Source organism: Fundulus heteroclitus, unplaced genomic scaffold (genome assembly GCF_011125445.2).
Source record: "Fundulus heteroclitus isolate FHET01 unplaced genomic scaffold, MU-UCD_Fhet_4.1 scaffold_497, whole genome shotgun sequence".
Classification (NCBI taxonomy): Eukaryota; Metazoa; Chordata; class Actinopteri; order Cyprinodontiformes; family Fundulidae; genus Fundulus; species Fundulus heteroclitus.
The window spans coordinates 1-17,427 of record NW_023396920.1 but is presented as its reverse complement, the minus strand read 5'-3'; the positions used below and the strand labels follow the sequence as shown (position 1 = coordinate 17,427).

The 17,427-nt window shown below is 42.2% G+C and overlaps 1 protein-coding gene across 1 annotated transcript in view; it reads left to right on the top strand.

Annotated features, from left to right (window-relative positions):
• LOC105926217 (chondroitin sulfate proteoglycan 4) overlaps positions 1–17,019 on the top strand; it is a gene marked incomplete at both ends in the record, with an annotated part of 90,599 nt that extends 73,580 nt beyond the window's left edge. The window contains 24 exon segments of the mRNA XM_012862445.3: positions 8,020–8,218; positions 8,599–8,730; positions 9,969–10,129; positions 14,361–14,375; positions 14,377–14,497; positions 14,500–14,542; positions 15,158–15,183; positions 15,186–15,228; positions 15,230–15,447; positions 15,450–15,500; positions 15,503–15,588; positions 15,590–15,638; positions 15,641–15,811; positions 15,814–15,920; positions 15,922–16,099; positions 16,102–16,227; positions 16,230–16,276; positions 16,279–16,411; positions 16,414–16,458; positions 16,461–16,644; positions 16,646–16,707; positions 16,710–16,805; positions 16,808–16,906; positions 16,909–17,019. Coding sequence (XP_012717899.2) covers positions 8,020–8,218; positions 8,599–8,730; positions 9,969–10,129; positions 14,361–14,375; positions 14,377–14,497; positions 14,500–14,542; positions 15,158–15,183; positions 15,186–15,228; positions 15,230–15,447; positions 15,450–15,500; positions 15,503–15,588; positions 15,590–15,638; positions 15,641–15,811; positions 15,814–15,920; positions 15,922–16,099; positions 16,102–16,227; positions 16,230–16,276; positions 16,279–16,411; positions 16,414–16,458; positions 16,461–16,644; positions 16,646–16,707; positions 16,710–16,805; positions 16,808–16,906; positions 16,909–16,991 — 2,475 coding nt within the window.
• Positions 17,020–17,427: the final 408 nt, after the last annotated feature.

The following is a 17,427-nucleotide window of genomic DNA, read 5'->3' as shown; positions in this document are numbered from 1 at the left end:
CTAAACAATCTGTAAGTAAATATACTGATTTGAATTGCTAATAGCCAGACATTAGAATATAAAATGCTGCTGATTTGAACCTAGAGTCCGAATGAAGATATCAACGCCCTCTTCTTTTCTTCGTGGCCATGACAGATCTCATCATTATCCCTATCTGTATTTTCCTATTGCTTTTCCACCTTCAGTTCCCCCCTCCCAGAACCTGAGGTCTGCTTCTGAACCAGTTGAGACTTTGGTTGTTCGGATTCAAACCCCAGAAACACTACCGGATTAAAAAATAAATAAATAAATAAATAAAATAAAAGCAGTATTGTCTTGTAGAGTCACCTGCAAACTGAGTCATTTGTCTGTGGCTGCTGCTTCATTAGTGCCTCAATATGAAATCTCAGCCATTGTATTCAATCAAATTGAATTTGCAATATATCCTCTTTAGCTGCTAAATGCATTGATTGTTATATAAACCATCAATTTGCAGGGGCCATTTTTGGAATACCTGCCCTAGATTTGTGTGCGTAGAGTGCGTGGCAATGTAGCCATCTAGTGGTAAAGGCGGGAACTGCACCGTAGAAACGTGTGAGCCAGTAAATACGCATCAGGAGCTAACGCCAACGGTGAAGGACATTATGGCCACTGACAGATGAAGTAAATAAGACTAATTATCTCTTGATCGTGGCACCTGCCAGTGCAGGGGCTATATTAGGCAAACGTTTAGTCCACAGAGTATATGTGAAGGAAAAATTGGGCAAGCCCAAGGATTTGAGTTTGATAAAGGGCCAAACTTTAATAATGGCTTGATGAGTAGGTCAGATCATGTCAAAAAATTACAGCTCTTGTGGGTTGTCCTTTGCCCGCAATGGACAGTGTCAATCAAATATGGACCAGGAAAGGAAAAGTGATGAACTGGCAACCGGATCATGCTCTTTGATGCTTGAGGGAATATGTCTAACCTCTATGCTTCACCCAACAAATGAGCTTCTGTAGCTGATTTGCATAGCCACACACCAATCAGAGTGCCCCTGCTGAACCTGAGCATCAGAAACAGCCGGTTTGATTAATCTTTTACGTCCCTTGAATTTTCCGTGTGTGTCTAGGTTGCTTATCTGGGGCATTCGTGGCACCGGGATTCATTATGTTTCGAAGGAAAGCAGCGTGATGGGCAATGTTCTGCTCACGTACCGCTTACCCAGTATTGTTCCTCAAGTTCATGGATGATTCGGCCCCTGATGACTGTTGCCTCTTTCAGTGGTCATATAAACCTTACATCCAGCCTTTTTTTTAAGAGTATTTCCCCTATATCTACATGACCGGAAATTGCTGGTAGCTGATGTTTTTCAGATTCACATGAACCTATGAAAATTTCCCCTCAGAACTGTTCTTTGGCGAGGCTTAAGCTTTTCCATGGAAATTCAACTTGTTGATGTAATGCCTCACCCATCCTGATCCTCTTATATGAGCCTACATGAAGATGCTCAGCATTACTTCCTGCTGCAACAGTGTTGGGAAACCACAGGGTTCTTCCAGTCAATGACATTCTGCTGATGACACCTATCAGACGGTTCACATCGTCAAGAAAAAATTAAAAGTCTTGAAACGTAAGCCTTAATTTCCTCTTAACCTTTAAGGCTTGGGGACTTTCTAGGAATCTGATTAGAGCACATCCTTCTCAATATTAGCCGTTGTGCCTGCAGCTTTTTCCTTAACCCATGGCAACATTAGCGATGTGAGCAGACCTGGGGCAACGATGGCTGGGTATAGTAACATAACTATTTCTCCCCTGGTTCCTAAAGACTTTCCAGGTGGGTGCTATTATCAGCGGAGTCATCTACGCGTACTGCACCGTATCTGGAGTTACTTAGCGAAAGCATCTCTCTCCTCTGAAGGTCTGTGTGAGCAGAGGGATAAAGTACAGGAGTGCATTGAGCAGTCAAGGGATGGTGGGTGTTCTGCTGGAAGGCAAACAGATCCACTTCCACTCTCCCTCACAAAGAGTGGAATTGGCTCGGATTGTTTGGGTTAGTCTCCATTTACCCACCATCTTTGAGGCCCGAGAAATAAGAAATAACCACCAGGCTGTGTATTTGCAGGCATTGGGGAGAAAACAGCCCCGAGGAGATGGAGGCTCTCAATAGCTTGGCATTACCGGATGTCCACAGACTTTAATGGTGCTGCGGATAAAATGTTACCCACTCTCCAAAAGTAATAATACCAATTTAACTTTTTTCATACTTTTTGTCAAACATAACTTCAATGTGTTTTATGGGGACTTTATGTGAGAGACCAGCACAAAATGGTGCCTAATTGTAAAGTGAAAGGTTGTGGAGAGGCTGCGTTCCCAAATTGTACAAACAAAAATATGAAAAAGCGTGGTATGCATTCTTTTCCAGCCCCTTTAACGCTGATACTCCTCAATAAAATTCAGTGCAATCAGTTGCCTTCAGAAGTAATTAGTAAGTAGTTGCAATTTATTTTCAGTAGCCATCTTGTGAGGGTCACAGAGGTATGTTAAGGAAAACCAGTGAGCTAACGGCATGGTGAAGACCAACAACACAGCAGACAGGTGAAGGAGAAAGTTGTAAAAAAGTTTAAACCAGGGTTAGGGTCAGTTTGGGGCAGAAATTCCCTCTTTAGCAGGACAGCGACTCTAAACATATAGTCAAAGGTACAATGGAAAGGTTTAAAACAAAGCACAACGTTCATGCGAGAGAATGGTCTAGTCAAAGTCCGGACCTGAATCTAATTGGAGATCTCCAGATTGCTGTTCACAGATGTTCACCCAATCTGCCTGAGCGTGAGCCTTTGTTGGTCTATCACATTCGATTCCAATAAAATACACGGACCTGTGTGGTTGTAATGTCACAAAAATGAGTAAAGGTACGGGTATAAATAATTTAGTAAGGCAAAAAATAAATTAAGTATATATATAAACATCTGTCCTCTTATTTGCAAGCTATAGACAAATCAGAGTTATCAATGTCAACACCACTTAGGTACAAAACTCCGCTGGAAGCTGGAAACAGCTTGAAACCAGTCTCGTGCCTTGCCGAGCGGGTCGATGCTCAGGAGGAGGTACGTGTTTGGGAAATTCCAACTCTTTAAACACCGTCAGGGGTCCCCGACAACACAGGGTGACTCACCTCTACCTCAGAGGCTCAGAGACCACGCTACAATTTTCCACCCATTAAACAACACCACCACCTCTGTTTTCTCCAACCTGCCTGCATGCCAACCTCGTGTGTTAAGGCAGGCACGAAATACGCCTAACGACAATATCATTAACAGTTATATCTAACAAGAACCTTAAGAAAAATGGACAGGTCAGTCCAAAAATGGGTAGAAAAAACATTAATGCAAAAACGTCTCTATGTCTCTACTGTCTACATGTATCCTGTGTTATAAATGTTTCCATGTTAATCAGACATGTTGCTGTTAAAAGTGATTCTGAATAATTCTGTATTAATTCTCTGCGATAATGCAGAAAAGTTCCACTGCAGCCTCTTTGCAGTGAACAACAACAGGACAGCTGATTTTCCTTCCACTCAAGCCGCACTTGTCTTTGAACTTGTCCCCGGTTCTAAAAGTTGTCATTAGAGCGGAACAAAGACACAATCTCACAGTTAAAGAAAAAAAAAGCCCAGAGTCTGTGATGATGGATTACAGCTTTGAACTGTTGATGCAGTGTGTCATCGTGATGGAGCTTTGATGGAGTGTGAAACTGAACAGGATGTTTTACGCAGTGGACTGTAAGGCAACTAAATTATACACTTCACAACACATTTGTTACATTAGAGCCTGCAATACTGTACCAGAGATGGCATAACGGCTTGAAACAGAAAACATTTCTATGTCTTCACGACATGTCCAGGCTGCAGGGATTAAACATGCGTGGAAATTTAGCACAGCACTGCCATCGTATGAAGTCAAGCCATCCACCTTTCCTGAAATCTTTTCGTCCTTTATTTTAACATTACCCTCCCTGTCGGTCTGAGCATTCAGGGAACTGTAAAGCAACTGAAGCAGCGTTCAGTTAATTGCTGCCCCGGTAAAGATTGGATGGTTTGAAAGAAGTTAAAAATAGAATCTCTTATGGCAGTAATGTAATTCCTCAATAAAAGTTTTACAATCTCACAAGCAAAGGTGTGAAATGGAAGAGGTTAGGTATATATATATATATATATATATATATATATATATATATATATATATATATATATATACAGGGTTAGAGTTACTTACTACCTCTTCCATTTCACACCTTTGCTTGTGAGATTGTATATATATATATATATATATATATATATATATATATACATATATATGTGTGTATATATATATATATATATAGATATATTATATATATATATATATATATATAGATATATATATATACATATATATATATATATATATATATATATATATATATATATATATATATATATATATATATATATATACTGTCATTTTCAATATATCATTGGACAAAGTCAGTTTTCTTTCAGAGGCTCCATGCACTACGTGAAACATTTTATATAGATTAGCTGCTATACAGACGGACGTTTTCATACCTTTATTTTTGCTAACTATGTTGGTTTTCTGCTTACAGTTGGCGAAAACATGTTTAATTTAAGATTAGAAAATTACATCAGCTCAACAAAAAAGTTTAACACCTGCTTAAAGATTGTTATTTTCAAAGGGTCTTTATTCTAAAAACCATCATCAGAATACATAAATACGTCTGTATATGAAAAAAGACAAGCAGATAGTTCGGACTTCCTGTTTTTCAGCTCAACTCAGTATTTACTGTTTTCTGGGCTCAGCACATCCATTCAGAATTAGATCATATGATCACAGGAACACATTAGACTACTTGTTACAATGCTGCCCATGTTAGACAGCGCATTCACAGCCGACTCTCAGCGAGCGGCACTAGCAAAGTGATATATCTGAGTCTGAGGAATCTCCTCTTACTGCTGCCGGAGGGTTCTTACTTTTTATCCAGAGTCTGGGCGAAGAAGGGGAGGCGGGGGGCTATTGGAGGAGGAATGACTCCATAGATCGATAGAAAACTCTTATTGCAGGGCAACCTTAGCTCACTCTCCTGACTGATCCCAGCTATTTAAGAATGCCTTTCTCGGGATCTGGCCCATTTCTTTCAATTAATGCTCCTTTCAGCCAGCCAACCATTAGAAGTCCATTAGAGGCCCTCCACCCTGGGAGAATCATTCAGCCTGCAACGCTGCTCCAACTTTTGATAACAGAAGCGTCTGGGCTCTGCAGTGGACGCATAATTAACCCTTTTAATTGTTTCTTGAGCAGTGACTACGGAGCGAGCTGCGTCTTGTTTTTCTATTTAATTTTGTTGTTGTTTTGTAGAGATGCACCAAGCAGAGACTTGTGGCTGATTTCCAATGTTTGGTTTGTGTAAAGACAGCCGTGGCGATATAAATTTGTCTTTTATCAGTTCAAACACTTTTTGTTAGTCTTCCTGCAGGCATTAATTATTCATATCTGGACCAGAGATAACATCCCGCCATGTGAGAGAACCAGGTTTCTAAATCAGGTTTCTGCTTTTTAAAGTTGCTTTTCGTTTTACCGGTTGTCACGATGAGCTTGGTTAGCATTAGTAACTCTAGACATCAGTCTTTTTTTGCATTCTCTAAAAATGTTGATGATCGCATTCCCTCTAAGGTTTCAAAAAAGGCTCTCAACATTTCTCAGTCCATCGCGTTCAAAGACAAACTGAGGTTTAAAGCTTTAGAAAGATGGAACACAGCAACTTTGTTAAATTGCGTTCAATCAATTGCTTGTGTTGTTCAGTTAGCACTCTTCCAAATTCAACAAAACTCCTCAAGGTTTGTATAGATACTCGTCCTCTGGCTAACACTTTTTGATACCTCAGACGGTGGGTCATGAAATTACCAAAACTTATAGCTCTCTCTTATAGCAGCTTGAATGAACAACGACAAAAGGCAAGGCAAGGCAAGGCAAATTTATTTATATAGCACAATTCAGTACAAAGGCAATGCAAAGTGCTTTACATGATTAAAATATAGCAAAAATAAAACAGAATAAAAGCAAGTAGGAATAAAATGTAGATAGAAAATAGAACAAAAAGTGGTGATTCAGTTAACTAGAACACTCGAAGGCAGTCCTAAACAAATGTGTTTTTAATCTTGATTTAAAAGAACTCAGGCTTTCCGCACCTTTACAATTTTCTGGAAGTTTGTTCCAGATAAACGGAGCATAGGAACTAAATGCTGCTTCTCCTTGTTAAAAGATACTGTTTCCCTTCAAATGACTTCTGACAGCTTTTGTTCCTCCTTTGACCTCATTTTCAAACACTTATTAGCTAAACTGGTTACAATGTAGTGAAAAGGTGTTTGGCCCGTCGCAGATTTATTCTCTTCTTTGATATTTTATCACACGTAATATTTTTTTTTAGATTGTCAAACCAATTTGAATGACAAATAGGGATAGTCTCTCTGATTAATTTAACTGTTAAAGGTATAAAACTTTCCAAACCAACCTGGCCCTAAATAAAAAAAGTTCATTTTCACTAGCCACACCCAGGTCTGTCTCCTTCCAGACCTGTAGGATTATAGAACCTGTCTCACAGCACGAAGTAGGCTGACAGATGGCAAAAAAAATCAACACGACATCCCGCAGCCTAGGAAATTTAAGAACAGCTGAGAAACAACCTCCTAGGGCAGAAATGGCATCCACTGAAGAGTTCCAGGACCAAAATGATGTGTGGAGAAAATTGTCTGTCGGTTGATGAGAGAAAAAGGTTTTACAACCAGTTACAGCTGGTGTAAAACTAACACGGACACAATTTGGTTTTGATGAGGACCCAAATGCAGAGGCGCCTAATAACAGAGCTCAGACAACCAATAGACTGCCGACAGCATCATAGGGTCTGACAGTGGTGTGAGTGAACAAAAAAGTATTTATTCAGGACAATTTGCAGCACGAATAAACACCTGAGGAACAGCTTTGAGAAAGTAGGGAACAATTTCACAGAGGCACACACAAAAACAGAACATTAGAATAACTAGAAATGCAAACAAAAGATGAAATGGCTAAAATCTACTTCCTTTATGAAGGGAGAAAGCCAACGTAACCAACCTGGCCCTGTCTGAAAAGGGAACTGCCACTCAAAAGTAACAACTGTTTGTGCCAATACCAGCAGCAACAACAGCAACTTAATAACTAGGAATCTGTCTTTCACACTTCTGCACAGGAATTTTTACCCACCTTTACGGAACTACTTCGGTTCAGAGTGTAGCGTGTGTTTACTTCCTGGTTCCTGAGCCAGTCATATGAGAGTTCCCATGGTTCCCAAAACACAGCTCAGCATTTGGTATTTTTTCTTGGAAAAAAAGCAGCAGCCTGCAAACATGGAAGGCAGTAAGAGAAGCGGACTAGAAACAGAACAAAATACAACATCATCTACCTGTCCTGTTTAAGTAAAATTTCAGTGGGGCTTCCCAACAGCAACGGATCGTTTAGAAACGGCATATTAGACTGTTGTCAGTGGCAGGCTGTTATTCTGACTTGAGGCATTCGGTGTCATTATTATTTATTGCTCCTTTAATGTTTTGTTGCATAAACCAAGTGCACTTGAGGTTAAGGTTACAAACCGATGGCTCTGGCAGAGCAAAGTTCATGGTTAAATTATGGCATCTCATCCACGTCCACTGCGTCTGACTGTCAGTAAATGTCTGTCTGAAAGTCTGAGCTTGCCTCTTGAAAGCGTAGGAAATTATCCTTTGAAAACTTCATTTCATATTTACTCGCATTGTTTCTGTCTGACAAAATCTGAAACATTTTACCAAAAAAAAAAAACGAAAACAGAAGAAATCTGCAAAGGGTCCCCTCTCCAGCTCTGTTTTCTGGTTTTGCACCGTCCCTGCCTGCGTGTCACCTTTCTGTCAAGGTGCACGGATCTCGTGGGTAATCTGCGGCGTCTCTTCATCTCTGTGTGACAACCCCGTTCCTCCTGTCTTTGATATCCTCCAGGTTCTTGCCGGCGAGGAAGCCGTCATCACCGCCAGTATGCTGAGGACGGAGGACCTCGACACCCCCGCGCAGGAGCTGGTTTACCACATAGAAATGCCAACCAATGGCGTGGTGGCATTAGGAGAGGAGCCGAGGGAGAGCATCCAAAACTTCACACAGGCTCACATAAACAGAGGGGAAATCATCTTCATCCACAAGGGTGAGGGGCCAAATACCACCATGTCTAGCTCTCTTATTAAATCAATTATATGAGCAGCCGATTTTATTATTTGTATTTTTTTTTGCTTTAATTTGCTTGAATGCATGTGTCTGTGCACCTTCTATGCAGTCGAAAGTAATTAGAAAGCCTCTGGAACTGATCGATGCGCCTTTTAACATAAACTGAGGCTGTGCTGTGATAAAGTGAACAATTGAACATGCCTTTTCCCCTCTTTACCGTGACACATAAACGCTTTTTTTGCTCATCAAGGTCACCGAGGTAGAGCAAACTTTTAATTACATCCTGCGTTTACAGCGTGGGCAAATGTAAAGCTCGATTAGAGAGGAGAAACGAACCTTTCCTTTTCTCCGTCCCTCCAGGTGAAGAGTCCGGTGGGTTCAGCTTCACAGTGACGGATGGAGAGCACACCTCTCCTCTCTATCATTTTGCCATCACGACCAGGCCTCACACCATCACCTTGGAAACAGGGGAGGAGCTCGTGGTGTTTCCAGGTAAGGATGCCGTGAGGCTGCCCGATTCTCAGCAATGAGGAGAGGAATGACTTGTGACTGACTGAGGAGGCCCATCGCCGGGGACTGTCCCTCTTTCTCAGAGCCAAAAACTCAGAATAATTGATTGAGTGAGCTGCCGATTAAACAAATCCACAAACTCATGCTGAGGCAGAATAGAAGGGAAGTGGGTAGGAGAGACGAGTGGAGGAGAGTGAATGCTGAATGGGTAAACACTGCCCCAGTGAGAAAGAAAATTTGGCGGGGCGGTTTGTTACAGCATGACAGAGATGGCCTGTCACCGCCTTTACGCGTCTCTGCACGGCTGCAGAACTTCATTCCCTATCCGTTGAACCTTTCCACATTTCATCAGCTGAATAGCCGATTATTTTATTGGGGCTTGATGTGGTGATCAGGTGCATCAGGTGTCTTTAAAAGGCCGTCGGTTGCACGTTATTTTTTTCATCGATATCACAGTGATGGGGGATGAACATAAAAGCGCGCTTTTCAGATTTTTTATTGATGTGTGTTTGTGATTCTCTATAAGATAATATTTTTGCTAAAACACATTTAATGTTGGGATTATAATGTGACAGAATGTGGAAAGGTTTAAGGTGTATGGCTACTTTTGCCAGCACTGTACTGCAATCATATCAGAAAGTGAACTGAATGGGAATAAACCTTGTCTAAACAGCGCCCCTTAATGGACAGAAGTAGTAGGTGCAGCATTATGCACTTGTAGTTGTCCTAAATTTTCCAAAATGCTCCTGAGAGGAGCTGCTTTTAGAGTCCATCTGTAAATGCTGCAGCATGTAACGAATTTATGTTGTGCATTTTAGTTTGATGCCACTTTTGAAGTGAAAGGGTTTAAATAAGGACTTTTTTTTTTGGAGTCACATTCTATTTTACCAGACATCCGTCTGGACCCATTTTATTTCATTTTTATTTTCATTCCATATTATTTGATACATTATTATGTAGTATTTCATACCTGCTTATGTTTTAATTTGTGCAAATGCTTTAGGAGATTTTTTTTATATGTAGGCATGTTTATTATTACTCACATTCATTACTTTATGCACCATGCATCATATCAGTTGTCACATGGGCTTAGCTTGGACATGTCAGACTTGGGATGCTTTTGTGAGGTAGTTGTAGTGTACAGGAGTTCTAGCTCCTGCTCTTCATAAAAACCATTTTCCACACAGAACCCTTTTTTTTGTGTGTGTGTGCCTGTTTAGGAACACGTCAGGCTATCAAGAGCGCCAACCTCGGAGTTGCAACCAGGCAGGATGGGAGCGACGCAAGCTTCCTGCTCATCCGCCCACCTCGCTTGGGAAGGCTCATCTTGGCCAAGGACCAGAACCAGTTTGAGGAAAGTCTCTTGATCTCACAGTCACAGGTAACTTTTGTGACCTAGGCTCAGTTTGTTTCTTACAACTTCCTACAAGTCTATCAAAACATTGTTCTCGTACCTTAACATTTAATCGTGATAAATGGAATTTGGACATTACAGCAGTAAGAACAGGAGTGTTTTATTCTAGTGAAAGAATTTTACGCACTAAGCCGTTGTAGCCACAATAGGCACTCAGCAATGAGATTATAGGGAATGATTATGTTTCAGTAACAGGAAACATTAACTGTAGCAATTGTTAAGCTATTTCATAATAGCTATGGATCAAAAATTAGCTGGAACAAAATGAACCTATTAGTAATCACCCTCCTGTTTCCATGAGCTACTGCACCCTGCTGGCGGTGAAACACCTACATGGACCCAGCTCCTTTCCCCTCAAGCGACCTCCACTTGTATTTAAAGGGTTTTGGACAATCAGCACTTGAAACAGAGTATTAATTTATTTAATCTAAGAAAATCAGACACATGTTTCCAGACACATCAGCGCTGACGGGCTCTTGATCGGGCACGATGTAGGAAAAAGGAATGCAGCAAGAGCCCCGGCTGATCCTCCTGTAAACGTAATAAATAAGTCTAGGTACACGCCCATGCAGGGGCTGTACACTTCCTCACATGTCATCAGTGAAATAATGTGTCACCACTGGGGTGCTATCTGATAGATTGTGCCACAGAGTTGTGTCCAAGATTATCTAAGTGAGCATGCAGCTCTCAGAATAACTGACCGTTCCACTCATATATCCCATTTCTAACAAGCGTGTGGGCATAAGACTGGGGGAAAGTTTGGAAGAAATGGGAATGGAAACAGGTCCAGTTCCTGCTGTTGGGTTAAAATGCTACTTTCTTTCTCAGAACTGAGTTGGGGTTTTGCTCCAGCTTCTGTCAGTTCTCAGCCCTTTCTCTCACTCCGCTGGAGGCTCTGGTGGTGCTGACTTTGCAGCTTTGAGTCTGTTGGAGTTGATCTCTCTCTGGAACTCAGAGCTGAACTTTGACGTAGTTCTGCTGGATAAACCAAGGGTGCATCGAGGCAAAACCTAAAACATATCTTGATGGAGGAAGACTGTGAACAAAAGCAAAAAAAAAAACACAGTGAATTCAAAACATCGCGGCCGAAGTCTAACCACGTTGGTCTGGGCTGGCTTAATCCGACCGAGCCTCTTCTTGATCAGTTCTAGCTTTGTGACTCCCTTGGTCGGTACATCATTGCCTTAATGTCCTTTCGCAGAGACTAGGTACTTCCCAGCACACATAATCCAACCAATCAGGATGTAATCAGGTGTGTTTGTGGCATATCAACATGGACAAAACTGAAAGAGAATCACCATATTTCATTTAAACCTCTTCATCTTTGTTTACGACAGAGATGCAGCTCAAGGTCTCAGACATGCATGGAAATGGACTTAGCACACAAGGTTGCCTTCATTTGCCTATTCGTTGACTCCTCTAAATAAACTGTTTCCTGCCATAACATAGCATTTTCAAAATCTTAAGTACACTGTGTGTAGAGTAACCAATTATTATATTATATTATATTATGTTATATTATATTACATTATAAATCAGATCCCCTCTTTGTTCAAACCCCCTTAAATCAACTCGTTTGTGATTACCTATTTGAAAATGACTGGCAGCGAAAGAAACATATTATTTGAGTCTTTTGTAATTTGGAGATTATAAAAAAATCTTCTTTATCCTGTAATTTACCGGTGAAATGTTTTGTTTAAGTGAAGTTTTCTGTTTTGGGTGAATGTGTGCCTTTTGTTGATTCTGACATGCCAAAGCTGTCAGTGAGGAAAAAGTAGGTTCCTCATCTCTACCAGCAGGGGGCAGCATTTAGCATGATGTTGCAGTAACTGCCTGCGGTTTTGTTTTGTTCCGTCATGGTTGTCAATTACAAGTAGGTTTGAAAAGACAAAATAATTCTGAACTAAATTCATCTCTGCTGTGATGCTGCACAAAAATTGCAAATTCCTCCACGTTCACAAAGGTGTGCAGGCCTGAGATTTTCAATTCCTTGTTTCATTATTGTTCAGTAACTCTGACTTATTTACTAAGACGTTAGTACAATTTTCCTCTGTACAGGCTCTTAACACAGTAAAAAGTCCAAACAATAAATGCACCATTAATTGTTAGGATTGTTGGGCCGATGTGCCTGCCACTGCCAAGCGTTTTTTGGTCTATTCAAGAACTTCTGTCCACATCCATCCCTGACTGGGTTTACAAAAAACAGACAGAAAACAGAAAATGTGACACTAAGCTGAGCTGGAAACACAACTTCATCTGCCTGGCAGTCTGTGTCTATGCCAGCCTTCATAAATTCACAGCTGTATTATGATTTAAAATGCATATTTTTTTCTTTATTCAGTGCCGCAATTTTAAAAAGATATAATCATGAGTCTGACGTGATGACTAAGGCTACCCGCCCATCCTGTATACCCGCTTGTCCTTGCAGGGTCTTGGGAGGCTGGTTCCAATCTCTAGCAGACTAAGGTCATGATCTCTGAAAATGAATGTAGGTCAGCTGTTTTCTTTGAGATAACTGGGTGATGGGTGATGTCTCCCAGGAGCCAAATCACCAGTCCTGTTACAGATCACACTCCCAGGCCGCTTTATTAGGTGCACCTTGTGAATTGATTATTAACGCAAACAGAAATTCAATCTTGACCCACTGGGATTTTCACACACAACCGTCTCTTATCCAGTAAGTCACAGTGGTGTGGACAACATTTTTTTGTTTTTTTAGGTCAGAGGAGAAAGGGATGCACCAGTTTGAGAACATAGAAACAGAACTGTTCAAATCCTCACTCTCTCAAACCAAGATATGTGCAGAATCATCTCTGAATGCCACAACATATCGAACCTCGAAGCAGGTGGGCTACAGCACCAGGATCCACACCTTGGAGGAAGTGGAAGCTGAGATTTTAATTCACATATGCTCAGCAAAGCTGGACGGTAACCATTTGGAAAAGCGCTTCCTGGTCTGATAAGTCGGGACTTCAGCTTCAACGTTCAGACGGTAGGGTCAGAGTTTGGTGTAAACGACGTGAAAGCGTGAATGTTGAAAAGTCTCAGTCTACCAGAGTAGTGTTTCAGCCATTCCCATCCCTTGATGGCCATTCTCTGACGGCTCCTTCAAGTAGGATAAAGTTCCTTGTCACAAAGCTCAAACCATCTTAAACTGACATTCTCTGGTACACCAATGGCCGCCACAGTCACCATTCCTCGACCTAAAAGAGCACCTTTTGGGAGAGCGTGGAACAAGAGATCAGCCTCTAGATGTGCAGATGACAAATGTGGTGTGAGTCAGTGGTGCTATCCCATCTGTATGGACCAGCGTCTCCGAGCAATGTTTCCAACACCTCGTTGGAACTCTGCCTTGATGGTTGAAGGCAGTTCCAAAGACAAAAGGAGGTCTGAATGGGTACTAGCAAGGTGTGCCTAATAAAGTGCCCTCGTGACTGGGCCTAGTGTAAACGCAAGAATGGAAGGGAAGAACTAAACTGAAGACGTATTGATGTTTATTTGACAATTGATATTGTTTCTTTAGGTAGGAAAAGATTTTAGCCTTGAAATACATAATAAGAGAACTAATCTGAGGTCAGAAGGCTTTAGTGTCATGAAATGAATAAGACACCATACAGATAATCCAATGTCTTAAAAATGTGTACACATTTAAGGCATAAAAATAAGACATATCTGATCCAAACTTTTCTGTGCCAATCAACAAGAAGGCAGTGTCCTAGTAAGGATAGTTGAACAATATGTGAGTGAGAGTGTAAAGGAGAGAGGAAGAGTTGAATTCAGGATGAAGGTGACCTCAAAGTAAAAATCCAGGCCATCACCGTGGGGTTCCCAGTTCAGAACAGCCAAAGTGGTGCTGCTATGACTTTTATTTCCAAACAGAGGAAAGAGAAAGGAAGACATAAAATCCACATTTCAAAAACTAAAATCTTGTAGTTAGTGAAGTGCAGAATGTGACTTTAGGAGATGAGGTGTCTTCAAAAAGACTTTTGCCCAAATGTGTCCACAATGCAACTGAAACAACATCTAAACAAAGTAAAATTAAGTTTTGGATCAGACAGATTGTGGTTTTTACACGTTCCAGTCACGTATTTTGTTCGTTGAAAGCAGCAACACAAAAAAATGTAAAGGTAAAAAAGGGGGGTTAAATGTCACTAGATGTAGCTCCTCGTTAGTTAATGCTATCTCCTGTGATGCCCAGCTGGAGTCTGGAGCGGGTCTACTACGAGCACCAGCTGCCCACCGAGCCTTTCTGGGTGCTGAGGGACTCCCTGGAGTTCACGGTGGTTCCTCGATGCAATCCAGAGGTCCGTCGCGTCCTGCCCATCACCGTCTCCTACACGCTGCTCACAGCAACATTTCTCTCAGATGGGAGGAACAAAGGTAAATCGTTCGATGAGGCGAAAACGTGTTTTTAACACATTGCCGCATATCCGTTTTCAGAATGGAAAATGTTCTCATAGTTACGTGTTACTGTAAATCTTTCAGAATGAGCATTTTCATGCTCAACTCCTACACATACCTTAATAGACAGTCTCATTTAATCAAGATTGAGATTTAAGTTGATCGATTAAGTTTAATAATGAGATTTATTGTCAGATGCCTCGTTATCCATCTATACTGTTGACCACAGCAGTAAGGAGATCATTTGGACAGTACTACTTGAAGACTAATCTCAGCTGGTTGTAATCTATTTAGTGTTCATGTATAAATTCTTTGCTGTGATGCTCGTAGGCTATGGCTCATTCTTTATTTTAGAAAGTATTCCTTGTTTTTACTTTCCTGAGTCATACATAGTTTTACCAATAGTGCTTGTGTTGCTGCTGGCTGCTGTAACAGGCTCCATCTTTCTCTGCAAACGTTTTCAACAGCCCTGACCGTAACGTGATGCACAGTTAGACTCGACAGGAGACAGCCTTGCCTCACTGTTGAGTATCTTCTGCATATTAAATTAGAGGACTCTTGGGATTTTTTACTTGTTGTTTTCTCTTCTCTCAGGCTTGAAATCGTTCAGGGCCAGACGAAGTGATTGATGATTCCATTCTTGATGCCTCCAACCTTCTGGCAAGTTACTGAAGATAAGCAAAGAGGCGTGGATGTTGTGTTTGAAATGAAGCAATTCCCTAATCGTGGTCGCGTCACCCTGGGCGGCGAGGACCTGCCCCGTAATGAGCCGCTCTTCACGCAAGAAGATGTGTCTCAGGGGAGGCTGGAGTACCTACACGATGACTCGAGGGCCGCCGCGGACAGCTTTGCTTTCAGAGCCCGCCTGAAGTCAGAGGGTGGAGATTGGCCTCCCCTGCTCAGTCTGTAATCCTGGAGGAGATCTTTTCACATTTCCGTCCAAACAACGTGGCTCCAACCCCCCCGAATTAGTCACAACGGATATGCTTCTGGAGGTTCTCCAAGGCTCCAGGGCCTTCCTGACCCCAGAAGCATCTCAATACTCAAGACGAAGATAGTCCACCAGATGAGGTGCTCTTAAGGTGCCCAAAGCCCCCCGTAATGGTCACCTCTTCAACTCTGTTACGTCAGAACGTATCTCTGAGTTCACTCAGGAAATGATCAATCGGGAGGAGGTGGCCTTCCAGAGCGATGGCCACACTTACAAATGGATTTGTGGACTCACTATATCAGATGGCGAGCATGAAACAGAGCCCACACTCTGCACATAGGAATCTTAGCGCGCACCTTGCTTCTCAAACAGGTCCCTGAGATCAAGGTACAGCAGGGAGACGATCAGACTCTTGTGACTGACCAAGATGTTGAAGGCCTCTACAGGAGGCCCTGTAGAGGAGGACATCCTTTACAAAATCACCAGCACCCCGAAATATGCAGCTGTCATGGTGGACAGGCAGCCCACATCTGCGTTCACCCAGAAACCAGATCAGCGAAGGCCGAGTCAGCGTCGCTTTGTCAAGTCCACTTCATCCCGAGACAGTGTTCTTTTACAGCCCGCAGCCGGGCCGCCAACGTCGCCTCTGTCCTCACATTACTGTGACGCCTTGGACAACATTGCTCAGGATCTCTGTTGCCTCAAGGTTCCCTAGTCCGACTGGACAGAAAGCTTTTGATGCAACTCCGCTGGCCAACAAGACCAGAGACTCACCCATCATTCACGGTTCATCCAGCAGCCCAGAGGAGCTCGAATTGTGAAGTCTGGGGGTCCTGATGCCGGTAAGCCCATGCAGACATTCACCCAGAAGGACCTGGACGAAGGTCGCGTAGCAATGGAAATATTAGATAACGCTTCTGATCAAAAGCTGGGGGTGGTCAGGATGAAGCTCGGTTCCTGCTTAAAGCCACGGGGTCCCTCCAGCAGAATGTGTGCTGTCATTCCAGACGAGCCCTTACAACGCTTCTTCAGTTTACCTGGCCACTCTGCTGAGGATTCCTGATAATGGACAGATTCTTAGCACCGAAGGAGCTAGTTTTACCACTGCATCCCCGGGCTCTAGAACCCACGGGAAACCACACGTCTCCGCCGTGGCAACTTTGGTCTGTCTTCATCCCCATTCCAGTTGTCCTCCTGCTCTTGCTTCTGGCAGGCGTTTGGCCTACTATCTAATCCGTAAAAACAAGAGGGGCAAACACAACGTGCAGACAGCAGCCTCCAAGCCCAAAAACGGAGAGGTGGCCACAGCGGAGACTTCCGCAAAACTGACCCAGCCAATAACATCCCTATGTCCAATGTGGACTCCAAAGGCACGGATCCAGAGCTCTTGCAGCACTGTCGGACAACGAACCCGGCCTTAAAAAGAACCAGTACTGGGTTTTAAAACCCTTTGATTCCGGACAAAGAAGGAGGTGGACTTCATTCTTGTCAGTATAAACGCTTTTCCTGCAGAAGGTTAAATGAAACACCACACTTTGACGCTAGTTTCCATGGACTTATCTCAGAAACAGCTGTGGACAAATTCTCAGGCAAGAAAACACTGAACACACATTGGCAAAGAAGGAGGTGGGTCCCACCATTCAAAGGGCTCATACCTTGTCTATTTATTTCTGTTTATTATTCCTCAATGTCGAAGGGCACAAATGAAGACATGAACATGCAAAAGGTTTGCAAAAAAAATATATTTTTGACGTGCTCGACTATTGCATTAATATCTCATAGGCAAATCATGTGGTAGGTAGCGCTCCATTGTTTTTAATAAACTGATTCAGTCTTGGATGGTACGATTATTTGATTACACCAAAAAGTAAGATATACGCTCAACTGGGACAGTTTCTAGGTACATAGGAAACCAAATCAGCATCATCATCTG